The sequence below is a fragment of the Octodon degus genome, unplaced genomic scaffold (genome assembly GCF_000260255.1).
Source record: "Octodon degus isolate 3935 unplaced genomic scaffold, OctDeg1.0 scaffold00127, whole genome shotgun sequence".
NCBI classification, from domain to species: Eukaryota; Metazoa; Chordata; class Mammalia; order Rodentia; family Octodontidae; genus Octodon; species Octodon degus.
In genome coordinates, this window is record NW_004524703.1 from 5,355,308 (window position 1) to 5,375,005 (window position 19,698).

The 19,698-nt window shown below is 37.0% G+C and overlaps 1 protein-coding gene and 1 pseudogene across 1 annotated transcript in view; one reads left to right on the forward strand and one right to left on the reverse strand.

Annotated features, from left to right (window-relative positions):
• The window catches only part of Lyst (lysosomal trafficking regulator), a 289,805-nt gene that overhangs the window by 220,051 nt on the left and 50,056 nt on the right, over positions 1-19,698 (reverse strand). Inside the window, exons 4-5 of the mRNA XM_023700860.1 lie at positions 3,969-4,059; positions 350-2,429 (exon numbers count right to left, since the gene is read on the reverse strand). Of these exons, the coding sequence (XP_023556628.1) occupies positions 350-2,429; positions 3,969-4,059 (2,171 nt within the window). The remainder of the gene's footprint in view (positions 1-349; positions 2,430-3,968; positions 4,060-19,698) is intronic.
• Positions 7,316-7,599, forward strand: LOC101576690 (annotated as a pseudogene).

Genomic DNA, 19,698 nt, shown 5'->3' on the forward strand with positions numbered 1-19,698 from the left:
TAAACTTTATCCTGTTCCTAGTTGTATGCTGTATCTATTTTTTCCGTGAACAGCATATCTAAAATTGTATCTTTTTTAGTTGGAAAATTAAAATCAGTTGCTATATCTCTCCACTATAACTACTCCAGGTATAACCAAAATAAAAGATTAAAATATCTGATATGGGATAGGATATTTCTTTGATAATAAATGAAAATTAAATCCTAGAAACGAATACAATATATATTTATTACCACACTGATGAGTGTGTGAAGGTATCTTGTTTAGAAATTCAAACAAATATAATTTATCTCACATTCAAAATCATCAAGTAAGGAAAAAAAAGCTGCATGTCTGCATGCATACAAACCTGGATTTAAGTAGGATAGGCAGAGTTTTTAAATAAATTTGTAGCACTTCCTGAGGCAAACACTCTTTCAGATGGCTACACATTTGAGGTCCAACTGAAGTAATGCTTAGGTGTTGACAACGATGTGCTAATTCAACTCCTCTTTGAAGCACAGGATTAAATATATAATTATACAATTTCCACTGAACAACTACATTGCCCTTCTGGATTAAACTGCAAATGTGGTTTGCAATCTGTATGTTATGTAATCTGTCTTCTTCAAAAACAAAGTTCTGATAAGCCTCTAATGCATCCCATTTCCACAATAGGTCCTCAGACCCACTGCTTGGTAGGATCCCTTGACATCTGTATGAGGGACTAGATAAACCTGAGTGAGATTCAGCGTTGCATGAATTGCCTTGCAGGGTCTCTTCTAGCTTGGCCAGCTGGTCAGAGTCAACAGTGCAAATGTTGCAAGCTGCCTTTTCAATTTTCTGAGATATCTCTGCTCCTCCTAATTGATCCAAAATAAGCTTGTTAAGGACATTCAATATCTGCTGCTGAAAATTTTTCAGCGCTGGCAATTTAAAAGCATGAAGCAAAGGTATAATTACAGATTTGGGGTCCATACAGCAGCATATGCCAACGCTGTGCACACCTGCTAGAATCTGGACACAGGTGCTACTCAAGGAAGCCTGCTGCAGCAGGCGCAAGCACTGATGTGCACACACTGCAATGCAGCAGCACCGCTCAGGGTAATGAACATCTCCATCTGCAGTCTCTTCAAATGGGTTTTTGGAGACCTGATTTTTAAAAGCTGAAACCAGAAGACCTGAAAGATCTCGGTGGTGATGCATAAAGTGAGAATACTCACAACGTCTATGCCTTTTTCTTGTACATACTGAGTGATGAAGCTGCTCTGATTTCACTTTTTTGACAGTACTCATGATCTTCATCACACTACTTATTAGGGCTTTCAAATGTTCCGAGGCCTCAGGAGGAGCTCCACCTCTGGAAACCAACCATTCCATCTGAAGAACTGCTGTTGCAAATAGATTAAATCCTTGGTGCTGAATGAATTCTTGAACCAAATCCATAGCTTGACTGAAGTAGAAGGGATTTGAAGCTGCACTCTGAAGACAACAGATCAGGATCTGTAGAACCCCTTCCAAAAGCTCAGGTAAAAGGAGGATTCTGTGCCGGTGCTGGGAAAACACAAAGCTTTCCTGGACTTCCTGTAGTGTTTTCTTTTGTCTTGGTGCAAATGGGTTAGGTTGCTTTTCTAAGCAAGATCTGATTTTTAAAGCTGCCCTAAGCAATTCAGTTAAATTTTTTCTAAGATTTTCTGGCATCACCTCTGTGGTACTGATATCTACTGACATAAGATGTAACACTGTTCGAAAGAGCATCCGCTGAACCAAAGCCATTGGTTCTTCAGTCCAACCTGCAGACACCACTCGACTCTCCAAGCTGTTGCTTAGGTTACAGCAGTCCCCAAAGCCTGCTAGGAATTCAGTCAGTGTGGGCACTACACTGGCTGCCAGGGCAGAATTATGATTCAACATAATGTCAAACTTACAAACTTTTTCCAATAAAGATAAAAGAATATGACATAAGTCAAATGGAGAATTATTCATGTTACTGAGAATAGACAAGGCAGCTGACTCACTTAAAATGTCAGCATTTGACTCCTGTCTTGGGATAATCTCTCTGGAGTTTTCCAAAGCCATCGTGTCTGGCAGAGTCTGTTCTTTGGTTGCAGAGGGGTCGAGTTTAGCTGTGAGGGGGGTTTCTTTAGAAGACTGTGTTACAAAATGTTGCAGTACATGGGGTCTTCTGGGCTTATTCACTGTTGTACTTTTCTCATCTGAATTGCCTTCTGAATCTGACGTGGAGAGCTGTGACTTTCTTGCATCTCTTATGGAATAACGATGAGTGCTTTTACGCTGTCGTCTGCCCTTTCGAAAGACATTTATTTTCCCAGAAACCTGGCCAGATGGGGCACTTCCTTCCAAATGTAATTTTTCCTGAGTAGGTCTTTGTGAACTTGTGTTCTTTTCTTTGGTCAGGATTATATTAGATGACAATGGAAGATTAAAATCTAATGAAATGAAGAAAGAAGACTTAGAATACTCAATTTATAAAGGTAATAATGCCCCCTTTACTTATCACCAACTTCAGGAGTCTAGACTCTGATACTTTTCTTACAGTGCTATTTCCTTCCGTTATGTTAGGTCTCTGAGTCACTTCTCCCTATACTTACTTTTCTCACTCCAAAAATACCAGGTGTGATTAGTTCAAAGGATCTAATCTGATTTTGAAAACAACAAAAGTGAATAGAATCAGGAAAGCCATATGTTGCATTCTACTATCAACACAAGAGACTCTGAACTGATTATCTGAGATTTAGTGGTGCTGTTCACACCATTTTACAAATCTCTTTCAATAGTAGTACCACATTAAGATGCATGGATGTATTATATTCTCAAAAACAATATTAATTTAGAGCCTTCAAGAACTTTACAATTTTCCAAAATTAATTCAAAATCATACAATGTATACCAAACACTCAACAAGACTGAAGTTAAAAGGGTTCTTCACTAGAAATACTTCTCAAATATCGCATGTACTTGAACTAGGCACCATGCACGGACATCACAGTTTCAGAACTCAGTCCCCTAGAGCTAAGTCCGTCATGTGGTCAACACTCCATTTGCAATAAATTATAATAAGATCTAAATGGAAAATATAGTTGTAACTTAGAGTGAATAAATAAAAATCTGTAAATAGAAGATTTTTGCTTTAATTAGGAGATGGAAAACAAGATAGTAAGAGGAGAAATTAAAAGGTGTATAAGTAACACTACCAAAGCAAAAGATACAGGCAACAAAGACAACCCATCTAAAAGGGCACTAACCAGATTCTTTAAGTGATTTGAAAATTATTGAACTCTACAAATTCAGAAGAAAGTAAGAAAAGAGCAAAAACCAGTATTATAATATTTTGTATAACTTCCTGACACAGTATTAGGAGACTTTAGGTAATTCCCTAAAATACAGCCCATCTCAGAAATATATTAGAAATATAACAAGGCGTTAAAATATAATATAGGAGAATTTTTATCCTCAAAGTCTCAGTTTACATACCCAAAAACTGTTCATCTTTTCACCGAAATATTTCAAGTTTTATATAATTTTACATATAGATTTTTCCAAGTCAGAAATAGTAAATATTTATTGGCCCTAAGTATAAAAAGTCTATCTAGCCATGAAACAAAATACTAACAGTATTTCAAACTTATCCTTTAAAACCAACACTATAAAAAATATACTAGAACAAATACTGTAAAAATTATTTCTAGAGCAATGTAGCAAAAAACAATCTCTTTTTTTTTGGGTACCAAGGATAAAACTCAGGACTTTGTGCTTCCCAGACAGGAACTTAAGCCACTGAGCTATCTTCCCAGTCCCCAGGAAACAATCTTTAAGCAAAGGAAGTTTAATTTCACTCTTCAAAATGTTTGTTATTCATTTTTCTGATATGTGGCATACTTAAGTTTACTCCTTTCGATAAGTATTCTGCTTTTTCATACATTTTCTAATCAGTACAACATTTGAATAATCTCCAAGGGGAAACATACCTGTTGCCTGCTGTTCCTGAATTGGTATCTTCCATACGAGGGGAAGGAGTGAAAGAAGAAGAGTCAAGAGTTCTTCTCTGCATGTTAATGCCTGTGTCAGAAACAAAACAATCGTTTATGCTCTAAGTGCACATTAATTGTTAAGATATCTTAAATTAAACCCCCAAAACCATTTTCTTAAAAGGGTATATTTGAGAAGCTAAGAACCAAATAACCTATCTTAAGACCAATTAAAACTGTGATGCTTTTCAATTTATAAGCCTTTCCAATGACAGAAGAATGTGAGAGAATCTCATGGTATTTAGCACATTCTTGCTGTTATTATCACCATGCACATTATAAGAATTCCTCACCTAGGAAAAACAGACTTATTAGGTGAAAATGAAAAGTTAAGTTCTGTTAATTAGCAAATAAATAACAGTATTACTAGAAAAATGTAAGTCTTCATGCACTTAAATGTAAAACTAAAAAAAATTTTAAATAATTTGGTATTAATAAATAATGTATATAAAGAGAAAAACTTATTAGTTAATGTTATCCAATCCAATAAATATTTATTGATTTCACACTGTATCTTCATAACTTACAGTCTTCTCCTTTCTGGAGTAATGGTCCAAGCCCTGGAGGTTCCCTCACTTGGTCCATAAAATACATAAACACAAAGAACAGCGATACAAGGCATGTAGCTGAGTTAAGTCCTCACGTATGGTATTGATATTCAGTTTAGGAGTTCAGGAAAATGAACAATCATTATCAGAGTATTGAAGTAAGACCAAACCAAGAATTATACCTAGGTTACGTGGGACATGGGTGGCCAAGGACTTAATGACCAGTTGAGTTAGAATTCATCCCTCACACAAATCTCTGGGAAAGGGTCAGGGAATACAGTCAGATTTGCTGAAATAAGTGGGATAATGGGAACAATTAGTACTAGAGGTAGAAATATGTGGCCCAAATATTTGGAGAGATAGTGACTGAAGTATTCCAACAAAAGAGGTGGAAAAGCAAGTGCATCTGAGAAATTGTCTAGAACTAATTATGACTCACATTTGATTTTTTGAGGCATACAGAAGAAAAAAAGATTTAAAAAGACTCCTCACAAGTTTCTGTTTTAGGGAAGTAGGTGGCTGATAATGTATGCACTAAGATAGGAAATTCAGAATGGTATCAGCTTGAGGTAAAGCTTTTATGTTTACCTTTTAGACATCGTGAGTCTGAGGTGTTCGTGGGCTATCTAAATGGAAAGTTAAAAAATAAATAAACAAAAAATAATTGGAAAGTTTTTTAAGTAGATATAGGATATATAGATGTGGAACTTTTTAAAAAAGATATGAATAAAAAGATTTGGAAATCACTGGGGTAGAAGTCAAAGATACGCAAGAGATTCCTCAGGAAGCAGATGTAGCTTGAAGAGAGGAGACGGACAGGAATGGCATACAGGAGAGCATTTAGAAAATGAAGTCTGGGCTTAGCCTGCAAAGTAAAATGAGAAGCAGACACACCAACCCTAGCCCTAACAAAGAAAAGTAGAACCAGAGAAATCAAGAAAGAGAGCAGTGCAGGAGATAAGAGTGTTAAAAGGTTCAACAGCTATTGTTCTTGAACTGTGTATGCTGGGTAAAAGTTAGCAACTGCAGGGTCCCTGCTGACCTTCAAAAACACCACTCTAATGCATGATTAGGGTACAAATTCCATTACAATAGGCTGAACTGTCAACAGGGGGAAAGAAAAGACCCTATAAGCTCTTCATTCCTGTAGAGTCTTCTTCATTTGACCTCTTACCTTTAGGAGATAAACTCAAAGCCAAGAAAGCTTGTAGAAACCTCAAAGATGTGCAAAAACCCTCTACAGACATGTTGTCCTCATAATTCAGCTCCTACTCAACAACAGTACACTGACAGATCATCCTTGTTGCTGCTGTGAGAAGGAATTCGTGCCTCCTGGCCTCTACATGACACATGGACTGCACCATCCTTTACTTCTTTCCAGTAGCAAAGGGCTCCCCACCACCTTCCAGGACCATCCTTGACACTGGCTCTTCAGCAAAAGTTTCTCCTCACCTATTAACCCAAAACTACTGCTCTCTCTGTCAGGATCTCATGCCTGTTGCCCTATTTCACCAAATAGACTAGTTTGTGAAAACCATGAGCCCTCAAAAACATGAGACTGCAGCAAAACCAAATTTTTGGTTTTTTTAAGCCCTTTGCTGGAATTTCACTCCTGAGGGAGGACCTGCACAACTCTGCAGCCTGAAATAAGAGAGGAGAAATGATCTTTGCTTCATGCTCAGTTACCATCTTTTTAACTCAATTCATCATCAGAGTAGCTGTACCAATCCTTTGGACCTATTGTTTTGTTTTGGTTTTTTTAATGTATTTAGTACATGGTCTAAAGGGTCTCACTATGTAGATTGGACTCATAGTGATTCTCCTGTTTTCAGCTTCCCAAGTACTGGGATACAGGCATGTGCGCCACCACACTGTCTCAATCACCATCTCAGTGCACCCTGGGGGTTAGGGGCAGGGCCAGCATGGCCTCTGCGCTCTGCCTAAGCAGGTACTTTAGTCTGCTGAGCTATACAGCTGGCCACTTGGACCTATTACTTTTTTAGGAATTATATATCTCCAGGTTTCTTTATCCTTTAGGCTCCCAAAGAAACCACATATTTAATTTGGTCCTGAAAGTAATAAAATCTTTTAATTACCAATATCTTAAAAAACTAAAATCTGCAGCCCTCTATTTCAAATCAAACTCTGAATTTGTCTCCCAAACTCCTATGTACACATAATAGTCACAGAATCTAGGGGAATGGATGTTCCCTCATGTCAGTAAAGTAGGTTTCCCATACACTGTGTTAGGCAATACATATATGCCATACACAGATCCATTACCTGACTATTTTTAATCTGTCAAATTTATAGAAAACAGTCAATATCATACCATTCCTATTTAATACTTACAATTTTGTCTCTACTTCTGAAGGGGAAATGACTGTGTTATATGCTTTGAAATTCCCCATAACAATAATAAAGAGTGAAAATCACTCTGAGTTGGCACTTTTTAAATTCAACTTAAGAAATATATATGAAGTATCTGCCAAATACTAGACACTGGTTATTTTCATACTTGTATTGCTTGGACTGGATTTTTAATTTAAGTGTTGAGCCTAGCCACCTAGAAGCAGTAGTGGCAAGTAATTAACTGGGAGGCGGGTGGGATGATGTCTAGGAAACTGCAGAGACAGGCAGACACTCAAACAGTGGGGCTTAAGAACATCCAGGTGCTAAGGAGCTAGGATTGTATATAGAAAGTGAGGCAAGTTGCTGCAAAGCCAGGAGTGAGGGAAGATGGTTTACATCTCCAATGGGCAAGTGTTAGTCAATCAGGCCCCATGGAGACCATCATTAATAACAGATTTCTTGTGGGGAATAGCTGAGTCTGTGGTTTTGTTTTTCAAAACTTTGCTTCAGCAAGATGTGAAAAAAGGAAGAGGCTACAGAAATTAATATGATTCCAGATATGATGATAGAAGAGGGCCACCAGGAAACCCTCCCCAAAGAATAGGTAGAATCAATCATCTTCATGGTCCCAGTCCTCTGCCAAAGGGTGGTGGATGAGGAAGGTAAATGACTGCTGTTAGAAGCAGACTACTGGACATACACATTCATAGGAGAAGGAAGCCATCCGGAAGCAGAGGTCTGACCATGCTGGACAAGTAGATGGATGCATGTGTCTCACCAGGGATTGCTCTGTGCTCTCACAGATAAATGAGGTCACACCAGCAATTCTCTCTGCAAGGAGCTAGCTTGACTGATGCGCAGTTCTATAAATACATATGTTTATCTCATTTGTCTTTTTTGTACAGTTTATTAAGTATTGATATAATTTTAATAAATATTTTAGGTTGCCTACTGACCTTTCATCTTTATATAATTAAATCACAGAAACTCAACTCTGAACCTCAGGAAAATAAATAAAAGGCTGTGCATTTAGTACTATTGGTGTTCCCTTTTCTCAATGTCTGAAGCACTGTTCACTGTTGATTTGTTCTCATTTATAAATACACTGCTATATTGCAGTAGTTAAAAAAAAAAGTGAAGGAAAACTACTGAGATTATTATGATTGCTGTTATTCTACATTTTTTTGAACCAGGGATTACTACGACATTAAATCAGTCTCTTGACATTAAATATCATCTTCTAGACAGAAGAAGAAATATATGCGATGTGCTATTAAGTCTTTTGGTTTTTTCCACAAGAATTCTATAATTATTTCTAATATGTATGTGTCATGGTTTGTGTCTAGCTGTCCCCCAAAAGCCTCATGCAGTGAATAGGGTAGACATCTAGAGTTTGTGATTAATTCATGATCCAGTGTTTGTACTATGGGTGTGAGTGCTACACCAGCCCCAGGGTGGGTAATCTGCATACAAATAAGGAAGGAAGAGAGGCTTGTTAGTGCTGCAGCCACTGCTCCTCTCCTTGCTCTTTGCTGTCTTCCACCACAGTGAATCGCTGCCCTCTCTCATGTGCCACTCTGCCTTGGAGCCAGCCAAGTATGGACTGAAACCTCCACAAACTGTGAGCTATATAAACCTTTCCTTCCTTAATTTTGGGTGTTGGGTATTTTGTCTCAGTAATGAGAGAAAAGTAACTGAGATAGCATGATTTTATATATATATATATATATATATATATTTCTTCATTAGGACTGTAAAAACATTTTTTTCTTCTTTTCTACCTATATAATCAGGAAACAATGTAAGTTTGCCTCCTATTTTACAACTTTGTCAAATAGTTTCCTGGATTATTTTTTTTCTCCCTATCTTTCTGTATATATTACTTCGCCAGTGTTTTTATTTATAAATCTTTCTCACATTTAACTGTCACTACTTTCATATTCCACTATAATACTGTATTTCTTTAGAGTATGATTATCAGACAGAAATAGTAATAAAGAGTTACGCTTACATTGGCCCTATGTACAATTTCTTAATAAAAAATACTGATTTTTAATCAGGCATGGTGGTACATGGTTGTCATCCCAGAACTGAAGGGCTGAAGTAGAAGACTGCAAGTTCAAGGCTACTCCAGGCAATTTAACAACTTGGTGAGACCTAGTTTAAAATTAATAAAAAGCTGATGATATAGCTCAATGAGAAGGCCCTGGGTTCAATCCATAGTACTAGGGAAAAAAGTGGTTCTCCTACTATGTATATTATAGAAACCCTCTATTCTTGATTTGTTTTTAGAACTTTTATTAAGAAAAGATGAATTCTGTCTTTGGAGGAGATGTTGGAGACACCAAAGGTCTTTTGTACTAAGCACGCATTCTGTCACTAAGGTAGCTACACCCCTAGTCCTGTCAAAGGTTTTGATATCTCAGAATAGTTGTATGTAATTTTCTTTGATGTTAAACATTAAACTGATATTTCATTCTTGAATTAGGCTAGGAATTATAAACTTTTTAAAATAAAGAACTAGCTAGTAAATATTTTTTCACGAGCAGGGTGTACTAGGAGTTGAACTCAGGACCTAGCACTGCTGAGCTATATTCCTGGCCTGATAGTCAATATCTTAGGCCTTATGAGCTATATATGAACTCTCTCTCATTTTCTTCTGTTTCTGTTATAACCCCTTAAAAGGCAAAACCAATTTTTAGTTCATGGGCTACACAAAAAAACAGGTCAATGGCACAATATCTGCCAGGTTGCAGGCTGTAGTTTGTGCAACTAGCGTCCTGCTCCCATCCTTTCCACCTGAGCTGGCCATGTGATTTGCTTTAACCAAAGCTGGTTTATATGGTTTCCTGCAACCTCCTTACTCTCCTAGAACCTTCTACCATCATGTAAAGAAGCTAAGTGTAATCTGGGTATGGTGGTACACACCTATAACCTTAGTCCTCTGGGAGAAGACTCACTCAGTTGGGGCAAGTTAATAACTTACTAAGATCCTGTCTCAAAATAAAAAAAAAAAACTTCCTCAGTCACAACTGCTACCTCCTTCTGCCACTCCTGGTAAGGCTTGTGTACTTCTTTAGCAGACCAGGTACCTCTTTTCTGAAGTGGCAGCCTAGAAAATTCTAAGGCTGATGAAAAGCCCGAGGAAGAAGTCAAGACTGAGAACAATGATCATATTAATTTAAAGGTGGCAGGGGAAGATGACTCTGTGGTACAGTTAAAGAGGCATACACCACTTAGTAAACAAATGAACATCTATTGTAAACAACAGAGTTGTCAGTGAGGCAGATCAGATTCCTATTTGATGGACAGCCAATCAATGAAACAGACACATCTGCATTCTTGGAGATGGAAGATGAAGATACAATCTACATGTTCCAGCAGCAAGCAGGAGATGTCTACTACAAAAGGAACCTATGCTGGGCATGGTGGCACACACCTGCAATCCCAGCACTCGGGAGGCTGAGGCAGTGGATTGTTGTGGGTTCAAGACCAGCCTGGGCTACAAAGTGAGCTCAAGGACAGCCTGAACTGCATAGTGAGACCCTGTCTCAAAAAAAAAAAAAAAAAAAAAAAAAAAAGGGAACCTGCAACAACTCTACTTCAGAACTCTGTTCTTACAAACCAAGAACCAAGAATACATTCTCAGTTAGAAAACTGCAATTTGGTTCTACCACATCCTGACTATTACAATATAGTTTTCTTTATTTTTTCATTTACCCCTTCCCCATTCCTTTATTGTACATAAAGTATATGGTGGATGTGAACAAGCATATTGATTTTTTTATTTTTTTACATTAAATGGCCAACAATATGGTTTGATTGACATCAAATGGAGATGGGATGGGGAATTACTGGTTCTGTGAAAATAATCCCCTTTCTCCATTAGTGGCATGCTCATCAAGCTCTTATCTTTATATTTCAGTAAGTTATTTTGCTCTGTTCTAACAGAAAAGACAGGGCAGGGAAGATGGCTCAGTGGAATAAGCACTTCCCTGGCAAATGCAAGGGCCTGAGTTCAATCCCCAGTTCCACCACAAAAATCTAGAAACTAACAGAAAAGACAACAACATAACAATCCTTGCATACCTTGTTTGATTGAAGAATTTTGATGTTTTTCATTTATCATTATAAGACCAGGACAATTTTATAACTTTTTTGTACATAGCTGCTACATGTAGGACAATTTGTCTTTCAGTAGGAGTAAACTGTTCTTTTTTAAAAAATAAGAATCCCATGGCCGGAGAGATAGCTCAGTAGAATAGGCACCTGCCTGGCAAGCCCGAGGTCCTGAGTTCAACCCCCATCACTGCCAAAAAATATAAATAAAAAGAATCCTTGATAGTTTTCCCTCTAAGTCAAGTGTTTTATTGTTTAAATAAACTACTTATTAAAAAATAATCAAGGGGCTGGTGAGATGGCTCAGTGGTCTAAAAGCACCTACTTAGAACAAGCTTAGCAAAGCACAGGGACCACGGTTCAATCCCCCAGCACCACATGCCTGCCAGCCCCACCCCCTGGTGGGCTGAGCTGGCCACACACACACACACACACACACACACACACACAAATAAATAAAATTTAAAAAAATAATAATAATAATCAAAGTCTAGGAATACAGCTCAGCATGAAGGCCTTGGGTTCAATCTCCTGTAAACACACACACACACACACACACATACACACACACACCCCTTCAATAACTAAAAGAAGCTGAATTTAACTTATTGAGTGATTAGAGACATGTGGCTAAGCACTGAGGCAGCATGCTCAATTGCCCATCCAGTAGCCCTAGTAATGTGCTTAACTGACTTGCAAACTGCAAGAGGTACACTGAGCTGACACCACATAGATTTATTTAAGAGGCTGTTCTAGCTGAGTCCTTTCTGGACTGGACAATTCATGGTATTGCTTGTAGTTCATCAAATATGCTGTTTTATTTAATTCTTGATGTATCTGCATTTCTATTTCTCTTATTTTAAAGCTTCCTTTTTCCCTACATTGTGAATCCCTATGTAAAGATGCCAATGTCTCTCAAATGCATTTGCTAATGTCTCTCTCCTCTGTACTCCCTAAATACTTCCACATTCTTTTGTCATCACTTTCTGTATTTATCTGTACATCTTTTCAAATGCCAAAGCCTCTGGTAAAGATGGTTTTTGTTCTTTCTCCTCTGCATCTAGCAGAGAAGCTGGCTCATAGAAGGTACTTAATGATCTGCTAAATAAACCAGTGAGTGAACTGTGTAGTCACACTCTTAAAGGTCTGATACTTTCCTATTAAATGCAGAGGGTTATTGTTTTGTTCTGTTTTGTTTTATTGTGATTTTAGTTTTTTGAGATAGGATCTTGCCATGTATTTCAGGCAATCCTTGAACTCATCTTAATCCTATCTCAGCATCCCAAATGCTGTGATTACAGGCATGTGCCACCATGCCCAGTCCATAGTGTGAATCAGAATGGAGATTATGTATCACCAAAATTCTTTTAAGTACTATTTATACAACATGACTATGTATACTAGTTTAATTTTTATATATTGAATTGGCAACTGATCACTGCAACTTTGTACCTATTATAAAAGAATTAAGCTACATATTTATAATCAGATTACAGAAGAAATTAGAAGCCACTATCAATAATACAGAAGCAGTTTTTACTTTTGGAAGTGATCTCTTCATTGAGCTGGATGTCTTTATGTTACTGATGAAGATACTGAGTCGCAGAGGTATTAAGTTATTAACATTAACCATGTAGTTGATATTAGTCTTAAGATTAAAGTCAAGCATTATAGAAACATTTGTAACCATATGTTTGGGAGAAAGACAACTTCCCACGTGATTTCCACATGAACCAATTTGCTTTTCCATCAATTCTCTGTTTCAGTCATGTTTGTTTACCATTCTGATACTAGCAAATTCTTTATGAGAAATTCAAAAGTCCATATATCTGAGAAGAAACCTTTGGATAACTTCCATTTGAATTTACTGCCTTAGTGATGAGTTAAGTTCTATCGGTAGTATCTCACAAATTTTGGCGATATAACATTAAATGTGAACAACTCCTCTCAGAGTAGATGGTGGAGCAGAAAAGCTCCTTCTTTTTCTTTGTTTTGTTCTTTCTTCCACAGTTCTGAATGCTGTGTGGCTTGTGACCTTAGCTTTCTTTGCTTCAAAGTATGTACCAAATCAATTGGGCTTATTTCCCAGATAGAGATTAGAATTGAAAGGTGAGTAGATAAATTAGTACTAAGTTTTGATCCAAGGGCCTTTTCAGGGATTAGCTGCCTGTAAAAGGCCAGATTTGTGAGTTTTCAACAGGAAGTATCCTGAACTTGAAGAACAAAAAAAATATACAGAATTCCTGAGCTCAAATACAAGCTCCAAATATTAGCACATGCTTTAGAACTTCTGTGTAAGTTAGCTTATCTGAATCTTTTTATTTCTTTGTAAAACTGAAAGTAAAATAAATCAGTATGTTTCCTTAGTGAAAAAAAAAGATTAAAGTCAAGGAAAATTGTTATTTTTTCCAGTTAAATTATTTAATGCATTTAACATCAATTACCACCCTAAAACCCTGATAAATTATTACTTTTTATGCTGGGCAAAATTTCTTTCAAAAAAAAATGTATAAGCCTAAGTATAAACTTCAAATCTGTCATCATCAGCCATTGAAAAGAATGTAATTTTTGATATTTAAACAATACTTTTTCTTTAATAGATTTAAATGTTGTATAACAGATTATGAGCAAATGGAGGTATTATGGTTTGTGTCTGGATGTCCCCTCAAAGCTTCATGTGGTTGGGAGGGGCAGCTTTCTGGAGAAGGCTAAATCTAGAGTTTGTGATTGATTCATGGTCCAATGCTGAGGTTAAGGGTGTCAGTGCTACACCTGACATAAGGTGGGTAGCCTGCATATAATGTAAGGGACAGAAAGAGGTTTGTCTGTCTCCCTTGTTCTTTTGCTGTCTTCCACTACCATGAACGGTTACCCTTCTGCTGTGTGCCATCCTGACTTGGAGACAAATTATGGACTGAAACCTCTACAAACTGTGAACTAAATAAATCTTTCATCCCTTAATTTGTCAGTGTTGGATACTTTATCACAGCAACCAGAAGAGTAACTAACACAGCAGTTTATCTCAAGAACACAAACTCAGCTCAACATTTAATAATAATGAATGTAACTCACCTATATTATAGAATCAAAAGGAAAAATCACACAATAATCTCAAAAGACACAAAACAAACACTGCCAAAATTAAATATCTATGCAGGATGAAAACTCTCAATCGAGAATAAAAGAGAACTTCCTTATTCAGACAAAAGGTATCTAAGAGGCAAAGAAAACTCACATTACATTCAATGATAGAATACTACATGCTTGCCCTGGATGAGACACAAGTTAACTAAGAAACAGGGACAAGTCATAAAATATTCAAAGGTGGAATACTGCATGCTTCCCTTGGGTTACATATAAGGCTGGGATGTTGACTTTTGCCACTTCTATCTGCCTTTGTACTGAAGCCCAGTACAAAAAGCAAGAAAACAAAACAAATGGTATAAAAATTGGGAAAGAATTAAACTTCATTAAAAAAACATGACTTTTTATATAGACCATCTCAAGGAATCAGAAAAAATCTCAAGACCTAATAAATGTATGTACCAGCTGGATACAGCAGCACATATCTATAAATTTCAGCTACTCAGAAGGCTAAGCAGGCCAACAGCAAGTGTGAGCCAGCCTAATCCACTTAGTGAGATCCTGTCTCAAAATAAAATATATAAAGGACTGGGGATACAGCTCAGTTATACAACACCCTTGTCCTGGGTTAAATCCCCATTATACCCCCACACACATGCCCACACAAAGACACAGTACACGAGGTCAATACACAGAAAACAATTATATTTCTATAAGCAACAAATAACAGGCAAAAGTTTTAAATGCCATTTATAATAGCATCAAAAAAAGAAAAACATATTTTGAATAGATTTAACCAATATGTGTAAGACCTCTTCACTTAAAACCATAAAATACAAAGAAATTAGAGAAGACCAAATAAATAGAGATTTATGCTGTGTTCATGGACCAGAAAACTCAGAAATGCTATGTTATCAATGCTTTTTAAGGCTGGGGAGATACTCAGTGGCATAAATGCCTGCCTGGCATGTACAAGGTCCCAAGTTCTATCCCTAGTATCACAGGAAAAAAAAAAATTCTTTCCAAATAGATCTATGGATTAAATACCTACATGAGATCAGAATGAGCATCACTATAGAAACGATGAGCTGACTAAAATGTATATAGAAATGCAAAGACACAGAATACACATTCTTAAAAAAACAAAAATAAAATGGGAGAACTCATACCATCGAATTTCCACACTTACTTTTATTAAAACTACTCTGATCAATACATTATAGTATTGGTAAAGAAGCAGGTGACAGAATAGTGGAGCAGAACAGAAATCCTAAAAGAGACCTATAAATATATGGTCAATTGATTTTCAGCACTAGCACAAAGGTTATTTTATTCAATGTGGAAAGAACAGACTCTTAAGAAATGGTGATGATGAACTACTGCATAACCACATAGTGGAAGAGTGGAAAAGATTATAACTCCTATCACATACTACATATGTACAAATATTAATTTAAAGTGGATCATAGATCTGAAAGTAAAAGCAGTAGCTAAATAGCTGTTGGGGGGGGGAAACCCTAGGAGAACATCTTACAACTTTGGAGGTGTAAGATAAAAATTTCACAGCTGGGGAGGTAACTCAGCAGCCTAAGCACTTGTGTAGTAAGTGCAAGGATCTGAGTTTGATCTCCGGTACCACATGCTGCACCAGTCCCAGAATCCTGGGCACACTGTTCATGACCCTGAAACCAGACATGGTGGCACACACCTATAATCCGAGTGCTGGGCAAGCTGAGAAAGGAAAATCACTATGAGTCTGAACTGCATAGCAAGATCCTATACCAAATAAATAAACATATATTTTTAAAAAAATTTCATAGAACACACAAAAAAAAATCATTCTAAAAGAGAAAAAATATAATTTTATAAAAATTGTTAGGAAAAGCAAGCCATAAAGAAAATATTCATAACTTTAAAATACTTGTACCTAGAACATATAAAGAACTATGCTGAATGCTAAATGATCTAAACTTTAAAATGGCACAAAACATGACACATTCATAAAATGTAGATACAGTAGTGCACCCATATCCATGATGCCACTCTGTAGTTTTGATTACCAGTGGTTAAGCACAGTCCAAAAATATTCAGTGGGAAATTTAAAAAAGAATTTATAAGATTTTATTTATTTATTAAGAGAATAAAAACAGTAAAAAAAGATTAGAAATGATACAGAATTTCACTAAACAAAATAATAGGAATTTAACATTGTTTTTTGTTATTGTTGTTGTTGTTTTGGTTTTTTGGCGGAACGAGGGATTGAACTCAGGCCTTTGCGCTTGCCAGGCAAGCGCTTATTCTACTGAGCCATCTCCCTAGCCCAACATTGGTTGTTATATTGCATATTGTTGTCTTCAAACCAGTTTACCAAAAAAAGTTATAAAAAATTAAAAAGGAGAAGGCCTGGCCAGATAACTCAGCGGATTAAAGTTCCTATAAACAGGCACAGGGGTCAGTGGTTCAATCCCCAGGCCTGCCATGCCAGCCCCACCCCTGGGGCGCACTGAGCCAATGATTGAGACTGGGTGTGGTGGTGTGCGCCTGTAATCCCAGCCCTTGGGAGGCTGAAAACAGGAAGATCACTATGAGTCCAATCTAGTAGTGAGACCCTGAATATCCTATAGACTCCTCCCTAAAATACAGAAAAAAAAGACTATAAAAAAAAAATCAAAAAGGAGAAAAAAATGTAAGTATTAACTGTTCCTTCCAATAGACCAGCAGAAAGATTTTTATAGTACATATTTATAGTAAGCAATGATTATACTCATAATGGGGAGTTGGTACATGCACATAACACATATTCTTTTTATGTCTGCATCCCTCTCTCTCCTTTTCCCCTCCATCTCTTTACATTTGCTGGGGGGCTGCCAGTTAGCTCAGTTGTTTAAGTGCTTGCTTAAGTGAAGGCAGTCAGGCTCAGGATACTGTGATTCGATCCCTAGGTCCTCATGCCTTACCAGATCTGCCCTTAAGGCACCCTGAGTCAGCCAAAAAAAAAAAAAAAAAAAAAAAAATCCTCCATTTGCAAAAGTTCTAGCTCTTTGTTTCCTATTATCTATGTTTCATCTTATTCTTTTGATTATTTATACTTTAGGTTTCTCATATAAGAGAAATCATAAGATATTTAACCTTGTGTGTCTGATTTATTTCACTTAACATTATGCATCCATTTTCCTACAACTGACTCAAATTTATCCTTTTCTTATAACAGTAGGACTCCAGTTGATATAAATACATTTTCTTTATCCATTCATCTACTAATAGACATATAGGCTGACTCCAAGATTTAGCTATTATGAGTCCTGTTGCTGTAAACATGACATATGTACATATCACTGTAATAGGGTATCTTTTAACTCTCTCAGGAAGATGCGTAGAAGGGGAACAGTTGGTTCAATGGAATTTTTAGTTTCAGTTTTTATGTAAGCTTCACACTGATTCCCATAGTAGTCGTACTACAGTACATACCCATCAACAATGCAGAAGTGTTCCTCTCCCCCAACAGCTTTACTAGCACTGTCATTACTTGATTTCTCAGTGATAGATTTTTTTTTCGGGAGTAACATGAAATCTCAGTGTTGTTTTAAGTTGCATTCTCTAATGGCCAGGGATGGACATCTTTTCATGTATTTATTAGTCATATATACTACTTCTGAGACATGTCTATTCATTTAGTTATTCTTTTTTTATAGTGTCTTTACTTTGAGGAGCCTAAGTTTTTGAGTTCCTTATATATTCTTGACATCTGTCTTTGCTTGAAAGAGTAGCTGGCAATTTTTTTTCTCATTTTCTAAGTTGGCTCTTTCTCTGTTGGTTGTTTCCTTTGCTGTACAGAAGGCTTTGAATTTGATATAATCCCATTTGTGGATTCTTGATGTTATTTCTTGTGTAACTGGAGTTCTGTTTAGAAAGTTTTTTCTTTAATTTTTAAAAATGATTTATGTATTTGACACAGGGTCTCACTACAGCTCAGACTCACAATGATCCTCCAGTCTCAGCCTCCCCAGCACTAGGATGACAGGCATGCACCACCATGCCCAGTTTTGATGGCTGCCTCAGTGCACCCAGGGGACCAGTGTGGCATGCAGTACCAGGACATGGAACCCAGGCCCTTGCACTTGCCAGGCAGGTGCTTAGACCGCCATGCTATAACCCAACCCTGTTCAGAAAATTCTTTCTTGTGCTTATGTCTTCCAGAGTATTACCTATTTTATCTTCCAGCAGATATAGTGCTTCTGTTTGATAGTTAGGTCTTTGACCCATTTTTACTATTTTCACACATGGTGAGAGATGAGTCTGGACTCCATCTTCTTATGTATATAACCAATGTTCCCAGCACCACTTGTTAAAGTAGCTATCTTTCTTTCAGTTAATATTTCTGGACCTAGGCCGGGGAGATGGCTTGATAGGATAAGCACTTGACTGGCAAACACAAGGATCTGAGTTCAATCTCCGGTTCCGGGGGGGGGGGGGAATTTCTGGACCCTTTATCAAAAATCAGGTGGCTAATGTACATGGGGTTGTTTCTGCTCCTCTGTCTTGTTCCACTGACCTACATATCTGTTTTTGTGCTATGCTATGCTATTTTTAACAGTCTTTTTTTGTTTTGTTTTGTTTTGTTTTGTTTTGTTTTGTTTTTGTTTGGTACCAGGAATTGAACTCATGATATTGTGCTTTCCAGGGAGGCACTTATGCTGCTGAGCTATATCCCCAGTCCTGCTATGCTATTTTTAATCATTGTAGCTTTGTATTAGAACTTGAAATCTATGATTGTGATGCTTCCTACTTTTTTCTCATTGCTCAGTATTGCTTTTGCTACTCTGGATCTCTTCTGTTTCCACATGAATTTTATGGAAATTCTCCAGTTCTGTGAGGAATGCTGCTAATATTTTGACTTGGAGAGCCTGAAATCTATGTTTCAGTTTTCGAAGTAGGTATGGCCATTCTGCAATATTGGATTTACCTATTCAGGAACAGGGGATATCTTTCCATTTCCTGCTATCTTCTTTGACATACTTCTTCAGAGTACTATGGTTTTCATTATAGTTTTTCACTTGTAGGAGACTAGATAATGAGGACTGAGGCCTCAGTGGCCTTCACTGTGAGCATGGAGGAGAAAGGCTTCCAGAAAGCTGTGCTCCTTTGGCAGCACACAGGCATGTGCCACATTGCAAGTTCCAGGAAAAGTCTGAGATCTGGCTGTTTGCCCAGTCACATTCTATAGATAATAGGAAGCAAATAAATCTTGTATTTGTATCAAACCAGTTTACCAGATATAATGACTAATTGCTTGGTCACATGTCTAAGTGAATAAAAGCCAGGTGAGCCAAATGCTGAGGGCTCTTTGTCTGAGAGAAGCAAAAGTCCCTGGCCCAGCTTTCTAAATTAATTCTGTGTGTATTTGTTTTTCATCCTTGTTTGCCCTGGGTCAGGAAGAAATTCAAAGGCTGATTCCCACATTCACTTTCATTCTTTTTTTTTTTTTTTTTTTTTTTTTGACAGTGTTTTCTTAGTTTCTTTTGCAGTTTAGTATAGATGAACAGGAATACTATTGATTTTTGTATGTT